This window comes from Pogoniulus pusillus, chromosome 22 (assembly GCF_015220805.1).
Source record: "Pogoniulus pusillus isolate bPogPus1 chromosome 22, bPogPus1.pri, whole genome shotgun sequence".
NCBI classification, from domain to species: domain Eukaryota; kingdom Metazoa; phylum Chordata; class Aves; order Piciformes; family Lybiidae; genus Pogoniulus; species Pogoniulus pusillus.
Genome location: NC_087285.1, coordinates 16,646,372 through 16,667,736, shown reverse-complemented (window position 1 = coordinate 16,667,736; position 21,365 = coordinate 16,646,372). Strand labels below are relative to the sequence as shown.

At 48.0% G+C, this 21,365-nt stretch overlaps 2 protein-coding genes across 5 annotated transcripts in view; one reads left to right on the top strand and one right to left on the bottom strand.

The window, feature by feature from the left end:
• The window catches only part of CYFIP2 (cytoplasmic FMR1 interacting protein 2), a 58,618-nt gene that overhangs the window by 15,237 nt on the left and 22,016 nt on the right, over positions 1–21,365 (top strand). The window contains exons 9-23 of one of the 4 annotated variants that reach the window (XM_064161968.1): positions 1,543–1,647; positions 4,624–4,712; positions 7,594–7,711; positions 8,580–8,699; positions 9,183–9,308; positions 10,230–10,396; positions 10,666–10,813; positions 11,108–11,261; positions 12,184–12,340; positions 13,088–13,184; positions 13,730–13,806; positions 14,879–14,987; positions 15,319–15,438; positions 16,397–16,596; positions 17,081–17,168. In XM_064161968.1, the coding sequence (XP_064018038.1) occupies positions 1,543–1,647; positions 4,624–4,712; positions 7,594–7,711; positions 8,580–8,699; positions 9,183–9,308; positions 10,230–10,396; positions 10,666–10,813; positions 11,108–11,261; positions 12,184–12,340; positions 13,088–13,184; positions 13,730–13,806; positions 14,879–14,987; positions 15,319–15,438; positions 16,397–16,596; positions 17,081–17,168 (1,875 nt within the window). Of the gene's footprint in view, positions 1–1,542; positions 1,648–3,236; positions 3,354–4,620; positions 4,713–7,593; positions 7,712–8,579; positions 8,700–9,182; positions 9,309–10,229; positions 10,397–10,665; positions 10,814–11,107; positions 11,262–12,183; positions 12,341–13,087; positions 13,185–13,729; positions 13,807–14,878; positions 14,988–15,318; positions 15,439–16,396; positions 16,597–17,080; positions 17,169–21,365 lie in introns of those variants that run through there. The other 3 variants (XM_064161967.1, XM_064161969.1, XM_064161970.1) reach the window with 3 other exon arrangements.
• FNDC9 (fibronectin type III domain containing 9) lies at positions 17,201–19,728 on the bottom strand. The gene is made up of 2 exons (XM_064161972.1): positions 19,597–19,728; positions 17,201–18,651 (listed from the first exon to the last, which is right to left on the bottom strand). The coding sequence occupies exon 2, from the start codon at positions 18,642–18,644 to the stop codon at positions 17,982–17,984; it is 663 nt and encodes a 220-aa protein (XP_064018042.1). The 5' UTR covers positions 18,645–18,651; positions 19,597–19,728; the 3' UTR covers positions 17,201–17,981.

Below are 21,365 nucleotides of genomic sequence, written 5' to 3'. Positions count from 1 at the left end.
CTGCACAGACTGGATGTGGCCATGGCTCGGAGATGTCCAATGCCAGTGTTCTGAAGTGGCACTTCTGGCAGTGCCATGAGCTGCCTTTGTTCCTGCTGTAATTTGGACCTTCTCCCACCATTTCTCTGCTGTCCTTTTTTGCTTTCTCCCATATTCTTATACAAAAATCTTTCTTCTTCTCTCCCTTTCCACTGCTCTTCCCCATCTCTGCTTCTGTCTTTTCCCCCAGTTCTTCCCAAGGCTGCCAGTAGTTCTGCCTGCATGACTGAGCACATGCATTGAGGTGGTCTCCAGCTGGTGGATGAGAGCACTGTGGGCTGCCCTGTGCTCTTCAAAGCTGGAAGGAGTTACTATGTTGTACATGGATGTGCAGGATCGTGAGCTTGTCCTGGGTAACTGTACAGGACATGCCAAAATCACAACCAACTTTGGAACTCTGAATTTCCTTCTTGATACCACTTCCCAACAATAATTCCCTGCAGGAGGCAGTTATTCCAGGTTTAGTTTCCCAGCTCTAAAGAGCCTTCAAGGTGAACATGCCAAAGTATCTGCTTGTTTTGTTTGTTTGTCTTTATTTTCAGTCAGTCAGTACAGTAATTGCAGTCACTGTTACCATAAGAGCTTCACTATCACAGTATGAGTCAGCTAAGGTTCTTTGCAGCATAGTGTGATACCTGTGATGATTTGTACTGAACTAAAGGGGAAAAAAGTAATTCAAGAAAATATTTTAAATCATTTCAATTCTTCTCCAGGAGTAAATGTTTGCCTTGGGTGGAAAAGATTTTTTGACTTCTTGTTATTTGGGAAAGAGGAGGAATAAATGACTTAAGAGAGCATTAGGTGTTTTTACAGAGAACCAGAAGCAACCTGTCACATGTCATCTGTCTACATTGTACATCCTCACAGATATGGGCAGGTTTAACTGTGTTCAGTTCTGGGCTCCTCAATTAAAGAGAGATGTTGAGGTACTGGAACGTGTCCAGAGAGGGCAACGAAGCTGGCGAGGGGTCTGGAGCACAGCCCTGTGAGGAGAGGCTGAGGGAGCTGGGGGTGTGCAGCCTGGAGAAGAGGAGGCTCAGGGCAGACCTCATTGCTGTCTGCAACTACCTCAAAGGAGGCTGTAGCCAGGTGGGGGTTGGTCTCTTTTCCCAGGCAACCAGCAACAAGGGGACACAGCCTCAAGTTGCGCCAGGGGAGGTCTAGGCTGGATGTTAGGAGGAAGATCATGCTAGAGAGAGTGACTGGCATTGGAATAGGCTGCCCACAGAGGTGATGGAATTGCTGTCCCTGGAGGTGTTCAAGAAAAGCCTGGATGAGGCACTTAGTGCCATGGTCTAGTTGACTGGACAGGGCTAGGTGCTAGGTTGGACTGGATGATCTTGGAAGTCTCTTCCAATCTGGTTGATTCTATGTTTCTATACAGCCTTCTCATGAGTGTCAGCTGGAACAGGAGCTGAAATGGTCTTTCCTCATGCTAAGCAGTGGAAAACTTGGCCTGTGCTACTTCATGCTAATGAAATGTAACCTTTCTGTCTTCTCCAGGTGATGGGGTTTGGCCTGTACCTCATGGATGGGAATGTCAGCAACATTTACAAGTTGGATGCCAAGAAGAGAATCAACCTTAGTAAAATAGACAAATTCTTCAAGGTCAGTGAGCTGTGTGGGTGAGGTTGGAGCATCTTTGGGTCCAAAAAAACCCCAAAGGTTAGAGAAATTCTCTAAGCCAAAGGATGAGGAATGAGATTGCTGTGAACATGCATGGGCACAGAGCTGCAGTATGGGTGAGATAAGTGATGCCAGCCCTTGGTGCCAGCAGAGCTGTGGATGGGTAAGCAGTGGCTGGGGCTGGCTCTGCTCCTGTGACACTGGAGCTGGAGGGAGCTGAGGGCCCTGCACACCCATGCTGAGCAGCCAGCTGCCAGTGCAGCTCTGCTTGTATCCTGCCAAGTGGCAAAGCATGGGACTGGCACGTGAGTTATCTGTCTTGTCAATAAAGGGTATGCCAGACTGGCATCACTTCTGTCTCTGCACAGTTCTGAGAGAGCTTTGCAGTCTCCTGAGGAGCACTGTGATTTCAGGCCACTGGCAAACCTGGCTGGTTTGCTGAGAGCTGTGTGGGTGATATTTGCACTCCCCTTTCGCTCATCAAGCGGCTGAGGGTGCAGCTGGCCAGCCAGTGTGTGATCTAGCAGTCTTATTTCAGATGTGAACTGTGCTCTGGTAGCACAGAAAAAGCTCCTTGGGGAGCTGGTGTCAGCTGAGGCTGAGGTACTCAGCTACTTTCTCAAAGGGCTCACCTCTTGGTTTCATGAACCGTTTTTGGTTTATCTGTCATTTGGCTTTTGGGGAAAGGCCTGTGAGAAGTGTATGTACCCAGTGACAGGGTGGGAAGCAGCTCTACAGCCTTCTTCTGCCTATGCACATGTGCAGCTGAGTCCAGCCATGGGCTGGCCCACAGCTGGAGGCCAGGCTGCTTTGCCCTGCGGCCACTCAGCACAAGATATCCCCTAATAACCCTGTTGCTCCTCACCAAAGTCTGGTGTGTACAAGCTGCCTGCCACCAGTGGCAGATGGAGGTGGGGGGGCTGAGACCCCACACAGCACTATGCACAGTGGGAAGTGACACCTCCTCTCCATTGCTTCTGCACACAGGCTGGGCTTAGGAAGCATTTTAAGGTGTGGAGCAGGTCAGCTCTAGGAGGCATGGTGGGATCTGGCAAGGAACAAATGTACTGGCAGCAAAAAAAAACCAGAGTAGCAGGAGGACAGCAGAATAACTTCCCAGTTGGAGCAATTAGTTTTCTTTTAGACCTACTGAGCTTGGGCAGTCCTTCCAGAGTCCTTTTGCTTCCACTGTATTACTCTTTCTCCTGAGATGAAAAGATTAGGTTTTGTTACCAGCATTTGCTTCATATCAGGGAAAATGAGGTGGTGATGATTTTGAAGGGGGCACAAAGCACTTCTTCCCCATTAGTCTTTAAACAAAGTGGATTCTCCTTACAGCTGTACTCAGAGAGCTGCTGAAGAGCCTGAAAGAAGAGGTCAGTTGTGACAGTAGAGGATACCTCCCTGGTTACTCCTGACTTGCAGTTAATAGATAATGGGCTGGGTCTGTGCAAGGGGAGGGAACAGGTGAGCCCAGGTAGCTGAAAGATTGGGGTAGCAGCAGCTGCATCTCACCTTGAGTGAGTGAGGAGTTGTTTACCCCAATTTGCATCATCTCCTGGGAGTGGCCCTGAGAACAGGGCTGAAATGCCCACACAGGGGACTACAGGCAGACACCATGACAGCATGGATGGGACATCCTCATGGATGCCACTGAGGAAACTGGTAAGGCATGCAGCCCTGCGAAGGTAATTTATCATGGCACCTCTTGGAGTCTTCTAAGTTTTCCCTGGCTTAGCTTTGCTAGTTCAGCTGAATCTATTTAAATGAAGCTCTCAGTGCAACCAGAGTGTGGTTATCTTGGTGCATTCAAACAGATTTGTTGTTCATTGCAAAGTGCTGTGGGCCATCAGAGAACCAGATAAAATATGTTCCACTGCATGGAATAACTTTCTTCTTCCCAGCTTTTTTTCCATCTTCTCTTCTCCAACATATGCTGTGGTCTCACCTAATCAGTTAAGTACCACTCCAGACTATCAGATCTCAATAAGAAAAGGCCAACTACTCCTCTTACTACATCTGCTTACTGCCTTCTGATTAAATTTCTAGTGGATTGCCCAGGAATTTGAGTAGTGACAATGAACTGTCCCTTCATTTAAACCTTTTATGAAAGTGCCACGGGGAGTGGCTGTTAGCATTACACATCCTCCACAAGAGTCAGCCTGAGAAGAGAAGCATGTGATAACAGGGCATGAAGTTTGCCACCTTCTTCCCCAAATCATAGGGCAAGGCTTTTGTAGCTGGGTGAAGCTGGAGCTTCACCTTCTATTGAAGCAATGTCAGTAGCTTTTGGTTGAACTTTGGCTGCAGCCGAATGCTTAGAGGCACTTCTGGTGCCCTGTGAATTTATGTCTTGTCCAAATACTCCTGAGATGCAGAGGGTGAGCAGAGCCATGATACGTTATTGCCTTCGTAGAGAAGTTTTAAAGCACCTGGTTCAGCCAAAGTGCCAAAGTGTAGGCTGAGTCTGTGGGGGAAAATGCCACATGCCTTGGAGTCCAGGCAGCAAAGCAGCCTACAGCTCCCCTCCGAAGGGAGCTGCAGCATCTTGCTGCCACAATAGCTGTGTGCTGGCTTTTATCTCTCTATCCTCTTGGAAGGTTGTGGTGGGAGGCAATAAGCACCGCTCAGGAGCACACTTCTCTCTCTGTTGTAAGAAGAGCCTTTCTTCTGGCCAGTTACAGCACTGAACTGTGCTGGCCTGGTGTTGGTGAGGCTGGGGCTCCAGAGCACTTGCAGGGACTGATTCTCCTCACACAGAGAGCCTTGTGATTGTTTGCATTCAGTTCCTAGGCGTGAAATGACCCTGGGTCCAGGTTTGCATCTTGCTTTAAACAGCCTGGTACTTTCCATCACCTCAGAGATGCAGGGTGCAGTTTTGTAGTCCCTTGTGCTGCACTGGGGCCACAGGCTCTCTCCCCACCGTGTTTCAACCGTCTTTGTTTTCTTTTCCAGCAGCTGCAGGTGGTCCCTTTATTCGGCGATATGCAGATAGAACTGGCCAGATACATTAAGACCAGTGCTCACTATGAGGAGAACAAATCCAAGTGAGTGCCTGCCATAATGTCTCTTGGCTTCTGTGTGTGTCTCAAAGGCTGTGGGAGCTGCATCTCCTCAGCGAGTGTGAGGTCTGTGCACGGGTACCCGTGTGTGTCCTTGTGAGGTGTGAGTCCTGGCGTGCCAGCTCTGTGTGCATGTCTGTCCCTCCCTGTCCCTGCATGGGAAGATGTCCTCACCAGCCCCTGGGTGTGTGTATGTGCAGCCAGCTCTGAACCTATGTGTAACCATACTCCTGGATGCAGGCAGGTGAAAGGGGACGTCTGTATCTCAGCACCCACTGGCAGGAGCCGGGAGGGTGCTCAGTGGCTGGCAGCTAGGCAGGAGGAAGGGCAGGAGGCTGGTATATGGTTTGGGGCAGCCTCTGAGTGCCTGTGAGGTGTGCAAGCCTGGTGTGTGAGTGTGAGCAGCGTGTCCCTGCTCTGGAGAGATTTTAATCCACATTTTTCGTCTCAGGGACAAAATCCTCCAGAGCATGAACACAGCAGTGAACCTTTTTGTGGTAGCCAGGGCAAGGATATCTCCTGTAGCTCTGACAGGGTTCCTAAGGAAAGGCAGCAGGATTGAAGGTTGAACTAGGGACTCAGATGCGCTGGAGATGAATGAATTCTGTGGGAGAAAGGCAGAAGTGGAGTGTTCATGGGGAAGCTCAGGAGCTGTGTGGAAGTGTAAAGCACTGCTCCTCGGCACAGCTTCCCAGGTTGGCAGTTCGCTGCTCCCACCAGATGAATCTGCAGGTGTTGTTTCAGATGATAGCAGATGTGTGAGGCCCCACCTGTCTTTGTGGCTTTGCATTGTGCTCTGTTACTGCTAGAAGAGTTGGTGTTCGTTTTGGATATCCTTGGAATGGTGTTTGCAGCCACATGTAAGCAAAGCCTGTGTGAGCTGTGTCTGGCTGTAATGCCTAATGGCAGCCCAGCTTTCACCAGTGAGTGGCCTTTCATCCATGGCACCATGTCGTGTGGAAGCCCAGCTCCTCCAGCACCTGTGAGAAGCAGCCTAGCCAAGCTGTCTCTTCACCAGGGCAGGAACTAACCTGCAGTTTTGCATCTCTGCTTCTGTTTGCTCATCCCCTTCCACCTCGGAGGGTCCAGCTTTTCTGCTTCACCGTGTTGCTCACCCAGGAACAGCCTTCCCCTGCCTTCCCAAAGGCTGGTTGAAAAGTGCAGATTAATTGTTCACAAGAAATTCGAGAACAATGTGGCAAAACTTCCTGAGAAAAAGGTTTGCACTTAAAACTGGGGGGGTGGGAAGGAAATCTACAACCTGTAAACTTAGTCTAAACACTTGCATATTTTTATCCTAAATCCTTCAGAAAGCACATTTCAACGAAACGTGTGTCAGCTGCATTCATTTTCTCATCTCAAAACCGAGGTAGCTCCTGGGCTGTTTACCTGTGCACAACTTTAATGTCTGTCTCAAAATCTGTCTCACCAGGTCTGTGTGCCGTGCCGTACTAACCAGCGTTCCTTCCTCCCTCCCTTGCTTTCCCAGCCAGTTGCATGGGGCTCCCAGCACTAACTCTGCCAAGGTGGTTCCATGTGACCCCATTCCTTACTAATGCTGTTTTTGTCACTTTCTTTCCCTCCCTGTCTCCGTGAAAGTGGAGTTCATTGGTGGTTTTGCCTGCATGGCGCTTTGTTTCCGCGCTGTGGACTAGGCTGTGTGTGGCAGGGAGGGCTGCTGCAGCCCTGCACTTCCCTGCTAACCTGCCGATTGGCCGGTGGGGAGCACAGGACATTGGAACGGGTAAGAGTTGAGTGATGGGACCGTGGGAGGATGAACTTCACAAGGGATGAGGTGGCCTAGCACTTTCAGGACCTTCCAGCATCACAAATACTGGCAGCAGGTGCTTGGGTTAACTGCAGCAATGTGTCTTCATGTCTATGTCTGTGTCAGGCAGGTTTCTCACCTGCCTTTTGTACAGCCAATCTGGCTTGGAGAAGATCACAGAATGGTCTGGGTTGGAAGGGACCTCCAAAAGTCATCTAGTCCAACCCCCTCTGCAGTAAGCAGGGGCATCCTCAATGAGACCATCTGCATTAAGATGGACAGCTGTTAAGGAGGTTCCAACATTCATACTGTGATCACAGTAAGACGTGAAAGTCTCACTGACAGACATTTGCTTGCACAGAGCATTTTGTTTGAGCCATTTTGGTTCTCTGTTGCTAATACAAAAGGGAGAGAAAGGAGATGTTAAATTAAACAGACCTGATCTGAACCATTTATTCATGTGGCTGTGCCTTTGGAAGGGGAGTGCTGCCTTCTTTTAGAATACTGTTACATGATGCATGTGGCTCAGTGTAAACAACAATCTAGTTCATTTGATCATATTCTGCTCATGATTTGTTCACTGAGCTGGCAGTGTGAGCCAGAACCAAAAATGGAGTGGTAAGGAAAGCTATTCCCTCCCTGGTTCCTTGCAGACTCTTTCCATGAGCCAGCCATTTCAGATCTGGAGGAGTAACCTCTAAGGGGATGTTTATCATGAGGGGTTAACAAAAAGGATGCAAGAGATAAGGAGTTTTTGGAGTTCATCCTTCCCTAAAAGCTTGTTCAATACTGGCCTGGGAAACAGCCATCTCTGCCCATTAAGATAAGTGACCCCAGCATGGAGAGCAGCCTTCAAAGTGGATGGAGTATAGTTGTTTGGGCTGAAAGATGAAGCAAATGTCCCCATCATGCTGTGTGAGACCACTTCTGGAGACTTCATGCACCAGGGGACATGAGATGGCAGCCTGTCTCAATGGTTGTTTGTCCTGAAGGTGGCATGTCTTGAGCTCATTGAAGGCAAGAGCAGTTGAGAGCAAGGCTTTGTCCCTGGAGATGTCTGAGTGTCCTATCTCTGAAAGCTTTGCTTTTTTTGCCCAGGTGGACCTGCACTCAGAGCAGCATAAGTCCCCAGTACAACATCTGCGAGCAGATGGTCCAGATTCGAGACGATCACATCCGCTTCATCTCAGAGCTCGCTCGCTACAGCAACAGTGAGGTAAGCTCAGAGGGTAGTCACCATAATCAGGATTGTTGGGTGGACAAGGCTGGGAGAGGACAAGTGTAGCAGGTGTATGGTCTGCCAAGGATGTAAACCGAGGAGGGAGGAGAAGGACAGAGGTGAAAGAAACCAATTCTCAATCCAGCAGTGTCTAATGAATTTCTGAAAGGCTCCTGCAGGTGCAAAATCCAAAGGAGTCACTGCAGTAGCTTCTGCTCTTTGAGCACAGCTTTGTTAAAATAAGTAGCAGGGGGAAAAAATGCAACTAAATGTTGGTTAGCCAGATGTCAGAACACTCATGACTTGCAGATAGGTCTTTTCTGGTCAGGGCTTTGAGGAAAGTTCATGAGGCCATCTCTATTCTTATCACTACTGAATGTCAGTGCCCTCTCTGATGTCATTGTGACTGGGTTTTGCAGATGTGTGAGTGTCATTCACCAGCGTTAGTGTAATGAATTATTAGCATTCTCAGCCCTTTGCTTTTTGGCTTTCAGGAGATCTGGGGCTTTTACTGACTGGAACTTCAAATCAGAAGAGAATTCTCAAGCATTTCAGTAGTGCTAGCTATCAAAAAGGAATGGGAAAGCAGAATGAAACCAGTGAATTGTTTTCTCTGAGGTGACATGTCAGAGTCATTTTTCTGCAGGAAATAAATTGACTGCCTGGGTGAAAAAGGCCTTACCTAAACCCCTTTCCTGAGGGATAATATGTGCAGTGCTCAACTTCACCTTGATTAGCAAAAGTTTTAGCATGGAATTCGTTTCAGCTGGGATTTGAGAGGGAGATCTCTACCTGCTGTTTGGCTTAATGAAGCCTCTGCAGCAAGTTGCTGAACCTAGCCCTGATGTGACGCAATGTTCTCCAGGTGGTCACTGGCTCAGGACTGGACAGCCAGAAGTCAGATGAGGAGTACAGAGAGCTCTTTGATCTCGCCTTGCGGGGACTGCAGCTGCTGTCCAAGTGGAGTGCCCATGTCATGGAAGTGGTAAGATCAGGCAGCTAACGACCCTGAGCATCTTCTGTACTAAATGGAGAAAGAGATCTTTATCATCTCACCCTGGACCTAAACCACCCTTTGAGGTGCTGAAGTGTCAGAGGGGCCTGAGTGACTATTGTCCTAGCCAGAACACTTTGGTTAAGTACTGAAAGCTGTTTGGGGCGAGTCTGGGTCTTGAGCAACTAAACTGTAATTGAGATGATTGATGGAAGTTCCTAATTTGTAGAATGTCCAGATGTCACAAGTCCATGGATATCAGAAGTCCAGCATGACTGGCAATCTCCCAAATAGACACAATGTCTGAGGCAGTGATAATAAGGCCAGGAATAAGCACAAATTCTGCTCCTAAAGGAATGCCAAACAACTGTAGTAATGTCTAGGGAGTGTTTTGCTGACATAGGGTCCTCGTCAGTCTTTCCAGCTAGATTCTTAGTCATTGCCATGTTGACAGTGTCTCTTTCCATCTTCTAGTACTCCTGGAAGCTGGTTCACCCCACAGATAAATTCTGTAACAAGGATTGCCCAGGAACAGCAGAAGAGTATGAGAGAGCCACCCGGTACAACTACACCAGTGAAGAGAAGTTTGCCTTTGTAGAGGTAGGTGCCAACTGTACAAGCCTAAGCCAGGGCTGGTTTCTTGTTCATATTACTCAGGCCAGAGTAAGAGGAGGGAAGGGCATCTCAGCCAGTTCCTCATCCCTGTGGTCCATGGTAAGGGTTCCCAGATCTGTGGCTCTTAATTTAACCACAGCTAAGGGCAAATTAAGTTTTTAGGAGCTCCTGCTGGCATAGAAACACTGAACCAATGCAATTCTGCTTGTGTGCTGGAGAAGGAGAGAGGTGAATCTTCTGTGTTCTCTTAATATTGTGGTATTAATCCTGAGAAGGGCATTCAGGGCACCTGAAGTAAACAAAAGAGTGTGGGCTTGCAGAGCAATGTGATCTGGAGCAAGATCAGCAGCTACATTCAGGAGCTGTGCAAACACAAGGGATCCTCAGACAGTTCCCAGGACCCATCAGCTCTTGGTCTGACTGCCTGTGGACAGTGGGAATAGTCCTCCAAGCCAGGCTGTGGGAGGTCTTCACACCTTCATCTTTTATGCAGTCTGAGGTGGTTTGAAAATTGTCTTAATTTTGTGGCTCACTTCCTCCTGGGAGCTGTCGCTGTACTCTTGCACAAGGAAGGCTGTGCCATGGTATGGATGGAGGTCTGCACAAGCCGTGCAGGGGCACCCACATGTGGAGCACATGCAGATTCCAAGGATTGTGTGTTATTAAAGACAACTAGAGATCAGGAGAGGAAACAGAGCCTGCCAAGGGACAGAGGCCATTTGCAAGAAACAAGTGTAAATGCTCTCTTCATCTTGTGGTCTGCAAAGCAGCTAACAGCAAAAAAATCAGCCACCTAACTATGAGACTTAGAACTAAGTTAATCCCAGATTCTCTTAATGCTAGATCTACAGACCTTTCATAGAGTGGAAAACCAGCAAGTCCATCAGGTTTTAATTTTTGCTTCAGGTAATTGCCATGATCAAAGGTCTGCAAGTGCTGATGGGCAGGATGGAGAGTGTCTTTAACCAAGCCATCCGCAACACTATTTACGCAGCCCTGCAGGACTTCGCCCAGGTGACCCTGAGAGAGCCACTCAGGCAGGCTGTCAGGAAGAAGAAGAATGTTCTCATCAGGTCAGTCTGTCCTTCTTGGATTCAATGTAAAGCCCATGTATTTACTTAATACATTTCTACTACGTAAGCACATGGCCCTTGGGGGTGTATGACTACTCAACAAACTCTGGCCAGTAGCTCTTGCCAGGGTAGCTTATGAGCTTGACTCCCCCAGGGATAACAGTGTGTGTCCCCACCTCAGTCACTTTTCCTCCTATATGTGCACAGCAGTGAATATTTTCATCTAGAAGGAGAAACAAGCTTAAGCACTACTTTCCCACCCACTCCAGTGTCCTTCAGGCAATTCGGAAGACTATCTGTGACTGGGAGGGAGGGCGAGAGCCTCCAAATGATCCTTGCCTGAGAGGTGAGAAGGATCCTAAAGGTGGATTTGATATTAAAGTCCCACGACGAGCAGTGGGACCATCAAGCACGCAGGTATGTAGATGTTCATCTCCTGTGCTGGTAATTAAGGGCTGTGTAGGAGTCTCCAACCCTGTGAATTAGCTATTTCCATGCTCTGTTCCACAAAGCTCTCACACTGCTGTGTGTTAAATGTTGCTTTGCCACCTGATTTGTTATATAGCTTCCAAAGCCTGTAATCATTTCTAGCTCAAAACCAGAGAGCAGCAGCCACCTGGGAGTTGTTTTTTTTGTTGCAGAGCATGAGGGCTGTGTGTTGTGTGTCTCACTGGAGAGTAGTAGTAACTGCAGGTCAACTTTCTTCCAAAGCTTTACATGGTGCGGACCATGCTGGAGTCCCTCATAGCAGACAAGAGTGGCTCAAAGAAGACCCTGAGGAGCAGCTTGGATGGGCCAATAGTCTTGGCCATTGAGGAGTTCCACAAGCAGTCCTTCTTCTTCACCCACCTTCTCAACATCAGTGGTGAGGCTATGACAGGGGGAGGCTTGAATCCAACTCTTGCATGCACAGAAAGGCAAAGGTAGATCAGTTTTTCTCCTCACTGACCAGTGCAGATTTCCCCTGATTTTCCCCAGATACTCTACTTCTGCCTGATTCTGGCATGCTTCTAGTAACCTTTATGTGAACAGGAATGAGTCAGCAGTAGCAAATAGCCACGTGTGGTAGTTTATTTTCTAGGTCTCAAATCATTTTACTGTACAAGATAAAATTCTGAGCCACTAAACACGGAAGAAATCTTCCAGAGTAACTTTGAGGCATTGAAGGGTTATCCCTGGAGCTCTAGAGCAAAAGGAATGATCCCTTCTTTCTGCTTCTATTACAAAGTGCTTGGACATAGAATCAGAGAATGTCAGGGACTGGAAGGGACCTCAAAAGATCATCGGGTCCAGCCTCCCTGCCTGAGCAGGATCACCCAGAACAGATCACACTGGAATGCATCCAGATGGTTGTTAAATATCTCCTAAGAGGGAGACTCCAAAACCTCCCTGGGCAGCCTGTTCCAGTGCTCTGTCACCCTCACAGGGACAAAAATCTTCCTCAGGCTCACATGGAAGCTCCTATGCCTCGACTTCCACCCATTGCCCCTTGTCCTGTCTCTGGGCATCACCAAGAAGAGGCTGGCTCCATTCTCCTGGAATTCACCCCTTGTATATAACCATGAATGAGGTCACCCCTTAGTTTCCTCCTCTCCAAGCTAAAAAGCCCCACATCATGGGCATGATGTGGGTTTAAAGCCAGAGATGTGCTAGAAAAAATGTTCCATGCTCAAAACCAGTTCACTAGGAGGCTGCAGCAGCTGCCTCCTATGCACTCCTCTCACTGCTGTCCCCGTGGGGGTAACATCAGGTGTCCTCCTGCCGGGGGGATCTCCTCTGTGTTTCAGAAGCACTGCAGCAGTGCTGCGACCTGTCCCAGCTCTGGTTCCGGGAATTCTTCCTGGAGCTGACCATGGGCCGCCGCATCCAGTTCCCCATCGAAATGTCCATGCCCTGGATCCTCACAGACCATATCCTGGAAACCAAAGAACCCTCCATGATGGAGTAAGAGCCGGTGGGCTGTGCTGGGACTGTGCATGCACTGGGCCTTGGGATCTTGTTTAGGAGGAGGACAGGCTGGTGATGAGCAGTCTTTTTGATGTGGGAGGGAAAAGAGAGATTTCTTGACTTGCTGTCACATGAATGTGTCCTGCGTGAACACCTCCTAGGCAGACACACATGGGTGGTTTCCTGACACTGGCACTTGTTTATGTGTCATAAACCAGCAGTTGTTAACTGTCGTGCTCTGATGTGGGCACAACCTTGCGGTACTGTCATGTGCGTGCAGCAGCAGCCAGCATGTGCAACCAAAGGGATGTGGGCCCTGGCTAAAGCACCTGAACTCTTTTATTTTTATATAGACACACTAAATGCTGAGGGGAATTACTGTGATGCAAGTATAGTTGTGTTCATAATATCTTCCTCATTAGCAAAACTTTGTTTTCCATTTTGCAGCCATTGTCAGAACACTGTGGAGTGAGGGCTGGGTAAAAGCTTTTTTTAAGAGCAGAAAAGGAGCAGACATTGGTTGAACAAGTCACAGTTTGCTCAAATTCAGATCCGTCCCAGCTGCTACCAGCAGGACAGAAGGAGTGAAAGGGAGTATGTGAGGGGCTGGAAGCAGTGGAATTAATAGGAGTGAAATCAGAGAAAAGCCAATTTTTGCACCAAGCAGGGCACATGCAATGACAGTATTTTATGCTGATGTGTTCCAAGGTTCATTTATGAGATGATCTATCTTCTAACCCTCAGATATGTACTGTACCCCTTGGACCTCTATAATGACAGCGCATATTATGCCTTGACCAAGTTCAAAAAGCAGTTCCTGTACGATGAAATTGAAGCTGAAGTAAGTTCTTTTTGTCTATATTTTATGGAAGTGCTTCACTGGGGTCACATTGCCCTGTTTGCCAGCTCAGTTCAGTGAATTCATTATAGGCGTTTCATGACAGAATCACCTCAACAGACTGAGAAGTTTTCAGAAGATCAGAATTTCCAGAGAGCTTACAGGCTGCTGATTGAGGGCTTCATCTTAACTGAGCTGTGGAAGCCAAATCCTGTCAGACACTGGAGGCATGGGAAGAGTCTTGTCTGGTGGGAAGAGGGTTATGAGATACCAAAGTAAAATGAGAAACTGAAGATCCCTGAGAGAAAAGGATGACTGGGGGTGGGACCAGGACCTGTAACAACATGCAGGAACTGTATGAGGAATGTAACTGCAGTTCCTCTGCTTACCCTTAGCGTGTGAGAACTGCAGCGTGGGTTTTAGATAGTATGACATATGCGTGTGAATTAAATTAGAGCTCTGTCAGGAGCTGTATTGATCTTGCATGTGTAGGAAGGAGATGCTCTGTGCTGGTGACACCCTCATGAGGTCTTGTTTTTCTCCCCCAGGTGAACTTGTGTTTTGATCAATTTGTGTACAAGCTGGCAGATCAGATCTTTGCCTATTATAAAGCAATGGCAGGCAGGTAAGAAAACCTGATTGCTGATGATGATATTGCTGCATCCAAGTTGCTGTTAACCAAGAGGTACCCCTCAGGGAGTAGCCACTGCAAGCAGACATAAAAAAAATAGATCATCCCCATCCCACAGAGGTGGCCATCCATGGAGGACCAGGAAAATGAATCAATGGTGGCAAGGAGACATGATGAAAAGTGATAAAAATAATATTTGGCTTCCTAAGTAGCTGTCTGAGCACAATTTGTGACAGCAGCAGAAAGGCAAACTGAGCTATTGAAAATACATCCTTGTTTGACTTCTGTTTATGCACCAGCCAGATGAGTAGAAACCTCTCATCTCCACTAGTCTTGTCCTCACCCTAGTAAAGCAGCAGGACTTCTTAAAGCCAGAAGAGTACTCAGTGTGTTAGCTCATGCATCAGACCAACTGACTGTAGGACTTCTGAAGTCCTTTGCTCCATTGTAGGGAGATTGGTAAGAAGGAAATGTCAAAAAGGATCTATGTAGAGAGCATGGATTAATTCCAATGAGACTCTTCCTCTCATGTGCCCAAAGCTAAGCTAATTCTTCAGTGTAACTCTGCAAGGAGTTTTGTCTCTAGGTCACATTGGGCCTTGAAGAGGGAAAACAATCATCACCAATCAAATGCTCCCACAGCAGATCTTCAAAGGAGGGAGCACACCTGTGCCACCACCTCAGTACCTGGCACTACTGATAGCTTTCAGCACAATCTTTTATCTTGGTGAACATTTCATCTATAAAAGCTGTGAATAATGGTCAACAGTACAGCAGCCCCCAGATAACACCCACTGTGATACAGGGGTGTAACTGGAGTTATTAATGTGTGGAAATTTCTTGGCATTCAGAGCAAGATGACATGGTTTAGTGGCAGCAGCTTAGCAGTAGTGGGATTACAACCTCTAGGCAAGCAGCTGGACTTGTGATTTTAAAGGTCTCTTTCAGCTTCAACAGTTCTACGATCCTGTGAAAAGAAGAATGAAAACAACTCTGGAAAAAAATACAGAGAGAAGCTGATAATGTAGGTTTCTTTTTTTCTTCTGACACTGCTTCATTTTCTCAGTGTGTTACTGGACAAACGCTTCCGGGCCGAATGTAAGAATTATGGAGTGATTATTCCATACCCACCGTCCAACCGCTACGAGACGCTGCTCAAGCAGAGGCACGTCCAGGTACAGAGCAAGCACTGCTCATAGCTCTTCGTCTATTATCCTTTAGTTGGTGGCTGGCATCCTAGTTCTGGCTGGGCTCAGTCAAGGTCAGTGTTGGAATGAGCAGGGGTGAATCTGTTTCTGATGCACCACACTCCAGAGGCAGGGCGTTAGGGATGAGGAGTTACGCTCCGCATTTCCTCTTGGGTAATGACAAACTCAACCGAGGTGTTGGCATCACCACTTCCACATTTAAGATTTGGATGCTTGGGTTTAGTTTGTGTCTGTTTAAAAAATAAAGAAGTACCTTTTCCCCATCTGTGTCTAATATGCAGATATCTTCTTTTCCCAGTTGCTGGGTAGATCAATCGACCTGAACAGGCTCATTACCCAGCGCATCTCAGCAGCGATGTACAAATCGTTAGACCAGGCCATTAGCCGCTTTGAGAGCGAGGACCTGACATCCATAGTGGTAAGAGCTGTTATTGACTGCAAGGATGAATAGACAAATACACTGCTGCCAGTACACAGTCAACTCTCTTCTACTTGAGTCCCATCTGCAGTAGGTTGCAGCCAGCCATAGATTCTCCGTTATGCTGCTGAGTCTCTACTGTTTCTGTTTATGCAGCTTTAATTGCATTATTACTGGACCATTAAGTGTCTGCATTAATCATAAGGTGACAGTCAGCAGTTGGATTTTGCAGAGCTCTTGCAAGAGATTTCTGTAACCTGGGAGAAGTAAATCTTAACTTAATTCTCCATGTTAGATGAAGATGGTTAAAACACTGTGTGTGTACAGGATTTGCTGCCTTGGGTACATGACAGAAGCACCAGAGTCAAGTAGTGTTCTATTGCTGGTTTTCTTCTCCCAGACAACCAGCAATAGAACAAGGGGACACAGTCTCAAGCTGTGCTGGGGAGGTGTAGGCTGGATGTGTGGAGGAAGTTCTTCCCAGAGAGAGTGATTGGCATTGGAATGGGCTGCCCAGGGAGGTGGTGGAGTCACCGTCCCTGGAGGTGTTCAAGAAAAGACTGGATGAGGCACTTAGTGCCATGGTGTAGATGACTGGATAGGGCTGGGTGCTAGGTTGGCCTGGATGATCTTGGAGGTCTCTTCCAACCTGGTTGATTCTATGAAGATTACAGTTCCTACCTTTGAAGGATTCTAGTGTGAAAGTCAGCCACTGCTCAATGGGGAACAGATGAGTTCCTGCAGGTTTAGGAGATACTGGCCCAGTATCCCTTCAGTGGAAGAGGTGCTGGCCTAAGCTGTTGATTTCAGTTGTAGTCTTTAGCATTTGTCACATCCTCACCTAGAAAATTCTGTGTGCGTGTGGATATAAAATCATTCCCCTGGGGTAATGAAATCATCTGTTTTCTCTTGTCCTCTTGGTGATCTGTTGCATGTGCTGCTGCCTCATTTGCTGCAGGAGCTTGAGTGGCTCTTGGAAATCAATCGCCTGACACACAGGTTGCTGTGCAAGCACATGACCTTGGACAGCTTTGATGCCATGTTCCGGGAGGCCAACCACAATGTCTCTGCACCCTATGGGCGCATCACCCTCCATGTCTTCTGGGAGCTCAACTTTGACTTTCTTCCCAACTACTGCTACAATGGATCCACCAACAGGTAAGGAGAAAAACAAGATGGGGGCACCTGTTTTTCTTTACAGAAAGTCAAACCCACACATAAAATTCGTGTGCATTGAGGTGAGACTTTCATTCCCTTTAGAATGCAAAAGTCACAGATAAAGTGAAGCCCACCAGCTGCCCTTGGTCTTGAAAACCTTAGTAACAAATCCAGGCAGCAAAGCTGGAAGTGACTGCAAGCAATTGAGCTAGTTTGGTTCGGAGGATTGGTTTACTGAGCAGCAGAGCTGTGGTAGTTACTCAGATATGTGTTTGTTGCCTGCTCTAAGTGAGAAGAAGTAGGTTAAACTGATATTACTTACAGCACCAGTAGACTGTGACAGGAATTTGCATTCCAGTTCATGTAGCTTGGGTGATGAAGTGGTAGTTGGAACTGCAGTTAATCCCAGACCGTGTCATACCTGCCCTCAGCACAACTAACTGGGCTCTGCCACTTTCCTCCCCGTCTCCCATGCCTGCCACAGGTTCGTGAGGACAGCAATCCCCTTCACGCAGGAACCTCAGCGGGACAAGCCAGCCAACGTTCAGCCGTATTACCTCTATGGATCCAAGGTCAGTAAATGAGCTGCAGCAGCCAGAAGGGGTGGGTGTTGGAAGTGTTTATTTAGGAAGAAAGAAATGCAAGAATTAGGACATTAACAGATGGCAGGTGCAAATGTACAGGGTCACCCTGCTGTCTGAAACTGAAAAGCCATGCAAGGAGCAGATTCAGTGTGCTTTTTTTGTTTTCCCATATTCTACTCCATAACATGCCTGTGTGAGGAGATGCTGACACCACTCTCTGCTTGCTGTTGGCCCTGACACCAAGGCAAATCCTTCTAAATTCTCAGAGAGAGCAAAGCAGAGCTGACTCTCAAGGAAGGTACCACTTCAGGAGTCTCATTTGTAGTTCAAAGTGGGAATTCCAAACATACTCGTGTGTGCAAATACAGAGTACTTACTACAGAGAAGAAGCTCTTTTGTTGGGCCATGATGCCTCTGTACACAGGCATTAAGAGGGCTTGGGCTGTGATGCTAATGAGAATCACTGAAGTGTGAAACTACTTGACTGGAGTTCATCTTTTGTAGGCGTTGACTGATGACTCTGGAGTAAAGCTACAGCACTGATGCAGATTAGCTGGTGACACTGCAGTCAACCCAGCCTAGCTGTTCCCAGGGACCTGACTTGGTTTCCTTTTACAATACCTCAGCAAATGAGAGTGTTTTTGGCCACTTGATAAAATTCCTTTTCTCTACAACCAATGTCCCTGCTACCTGTTCTGGGACAAACAGCCTCCGTGAGCACACAGACAGTCCTGTTGGCAAGAGTTAGGAAAAAAGCAGCACAAACCAAACCTCCAAGCAGGGTGTGCTTTTATTTCGCTCTCACTGAAGGCTGTGCTGTGGCAGGATGGCTCTTTTGTCATCATTGGTTTTATAGGAAAAAAAGCAGTCAGGGGAGCTATATGGACTCTCCCTCTTAAAACTGGAGCTCCTCATTAGCACAGTGGTCATGGGGACTTCCAGAAGCTCTTCTCTCAGTCCATCATTCATTGGCCCCTCCGGTGAGCTGCTCCCTTCACCCATTTCTTCATGGCTGGTGTCGGGATGCTTCAGCCTTGCAGCCCAGTGGCACCGTGCTGACCAGAACTGCAGGCAGCCGTAGGCCAGGAGAGCAATGAAGCAGAGGAGCAGCAGGCTGCTCACCATCCACATGGAAGGGGTCGGTTCGTGCTTAGAGCCACCAAAAACCAGGGGGGTCTTGTCCAGAGTGTGGAAGGTGGTGCAGTGGTTGCTGGAAGGGTAGGAATTCTTGCACATGATGCAGAGAACATAGATGGTGGATGGTGTGAGCTGGTGGAGGACAAGGGAGCTGAGAGGGTGAGGAACTCTCTCCTCGCGGTGGAAGTTTTGGCGCAGGTAGCCGGCAAAGACGCTGTTCCAGTTGGGGCGGTACATGACATGATAGTAGTTCTCTGGACAGGGGTTGTTCATGGCCCAGGAGACGGTGGCACTGGTGTAAGTGATGTTGTGTACCTCGATGTCCATCCTGCCCCTGAAACCAGATGTGGGCAGAGGCTGAGTTTCCCAATTTGTGCACAGGCTGCCAGCATCAGTGAAGATTTTCCAGAGGCTTTCCTGGACCTGAGACTATGGCTGGCTATCTTGGGTTAGATACTAGGTCTTGGATGGCTAAAATGACAGCAGATGAATCCTGCTGCTGCCCAGATAACTCTGTCACCCTGCTTCATAAGAGAAAAGAGCCAGCTGGGACACAGAGCAGACTTCATGCTCTAGTTAGGTTTTTAGAGGATCTCTTCTGTCTGCCTGGTTGCCTAGGAAGCTTTGTTAGCTTTTTTTCTTTCCCATGGAATAGAAAGGATACTGCAAATGGGATTAACACAAGCTGATCATTAAACTGGCTCCAACTAGCCTTGTGAAATTGCTGAGAGATATTTCGGTTAGACACCTAAATGCTACTTTAAAAGCTGCATAGTGATGAATTTACTGGTTTAAGTTGTTGCTGCATTTTCTGTGCCTTACTTGTTGCTTAATAAACTCTTTCTGTTCCTGCAGCATTGTAGTATCAGGATCTTAAATGTGAAGATTGGTGAAGTATAAAATCAATGCCTTTAGGGAAATACAAGTATAGGAATTACAAAGCTCTCCTCCAGATAAAAGATACTAACCACTCAAAAACTACCATTTAGTGACAGCCTCAAATACTTCTGTACCTCACTCCTTTACATCCCCAAAGTGCTCTCTGGGCCCCACTGCAGTGATCTCTCCCAACCACCCAAGTGCTCTGCACAAGAGCTGCATGCAATGGAACTGCTTTAGTTTCCTCCTTCTTCCTGTGTCTTTTACTGTAGCTAACTTTCCTTGAACACAGTCAGGAACCAGCTCACCCTAACGCCCGTTTCAGCCGTGCTTAGCTGTGGAGCAGAGCAATCCCTGCTCCCGTGGCTGAGCCCTCCCAGAGCCGCGGGCAGCCGCTTACCTCCCCAGGCAGGTCCGCGGTGGCCTGTCGGTGCTGGTGAGCAGTGGGGGCGCAGGCAGGCAGTTCCTTCCCCTCTTCCCTCCTGCCTCTGCTCACCTCCCTCTCGCCTCTGCTAAATCCCTTCCTCTCACACAGCCTTGTATTATACCCGTCGGGAGCTCCGTCATCTCTCACCATAGCAACCAACAAGAAAGGATGGGCAGGCATCTTTGAGTGATTTGGGAATGTTATCCCTCAGAGCTGCTGCTTGAGAGAAGTGTGTGTCTCTAAGGAGGGGAAACAAGCCAGGTAGTTCTATTTGCTGCCTTGTTTGGGTTGGTTGAGGTTGGGTTGGGTTTTTTTCTCCTGTCTACTGCCCCTCAGCTGGGTGTGGGGTTAGAGATGCATTCACACATGGTAGGAGATCTCTGATCCTCCTCTGTGGTACACATTGATACTTAGCACTCAGAGCTTATAAGCCAAAACCAGTGAGCAGGAGATTTTCATCCCTGCTGCTGCTGCAGCAGCCATTAGTTTTTAATCGTTTCTCAGCTGAGTGATAGGAACTGGAGTTTGAACTCCCACAGGGTTAAGACAGCCTCTCCTCTGAATGTCACAGCCTTGTGGATGACCTGGGAATGTCCACTGTCTGGTGAGAGGGCAGGAGGGAGAGAGGCAAAGCCAGTGTCAGTGTGTCTGGGGGAGAAGCTTGACTGACAATTCAGGAACAGATGTGGCACTGGATCTTGTAATGAGAGGCTCTAAACAAGGGACTTGCTGCTCTCTGAAACCGAAATGTTTGAGAGAGGAACTTTCACAGAAGAAATGTTCATTCTGAGTCTAGAGTTACTCATTCTATCTCTTTCCCGGAAAGATGCTTGCAACATAGGTTTAGATTGAAACTTTTTTTCACAGGGAGAATGGTCAGGCCCTGGAATGAGCTGCCCAGGGACCCTGGATGTGTTTAAGAGTCGTTTGGATGTGGTGCTTAGGGATATGGTTTAAGGTGAATCTTGTAGAGTAGGGTTCTAGGTTGGACTTTGTGATCCTGAGTCTTTTCCAACCTGATGTTTCTGTGATTCTGTGTGATTTCAAAGATGATCTAAATAACAGCCATGAGAGATCACAGGATATTAGGGGTTGGAAGGAACCCAAGGAGATCATCAAGTCCAACCCCCCTGCCACAGCAGAACAATACTATCTAACACAGATCACAGAGGAACACATCCAGGCAGGCCTTGAAAGTCTCCAGAGCAGGAGACTCCACAGCCACTCTGGGGAGCCTAATTCCAGTGCTCTGTGACCCTTACAGTAAAGAAGTTCCCCTTGTGTTGAGGCAGAACCTCTTTTGCTGCAACTTATACCCGTTGCTCCTTGCCCTATCACAGGCAGCAAGTGAGCAGAGCCTGTCCTCCCCCTCCTGGCCAGCCCTTAGATACTTAGAAACATTTATCAAATCCCCTCTAAGTCTTCTTTTCTCCAGACCAAAAAGCCCCAGGTCTCTCAGCCTCTCCTCATCAGCCATGCCCTCCAGTCCCCTAACCATCCTAGTAGCCCTCCACTGGACCCTCTCCAGCAGATCCCTGTCCTTCTTAAACTGGAGAGTCCAAAACTGAACACAATGTTCAAGATGAGGTCTCACCAGGGCAGAGTAGAGGGGGAGGAGAACCTCCCTTGATCAGCTGGACACACTCCTCCTAATACACCCCAGGATCCCATTGGCCCTCTTGGCCACAAGAGCGCATTGCTGTGCCGTGGTTAACTTGTTATCCACCAGGACCCCCAGGTCC

What these genes read in the sequence shown, in the direction of transcription:
- FNDC9 (XM_064161972.1), bottom strand. Translation starts at nt 18,644, where the DNA reads ATGGACATCGAGGTACACAACATCACTTACACCAGTGCCACCGTCTCC.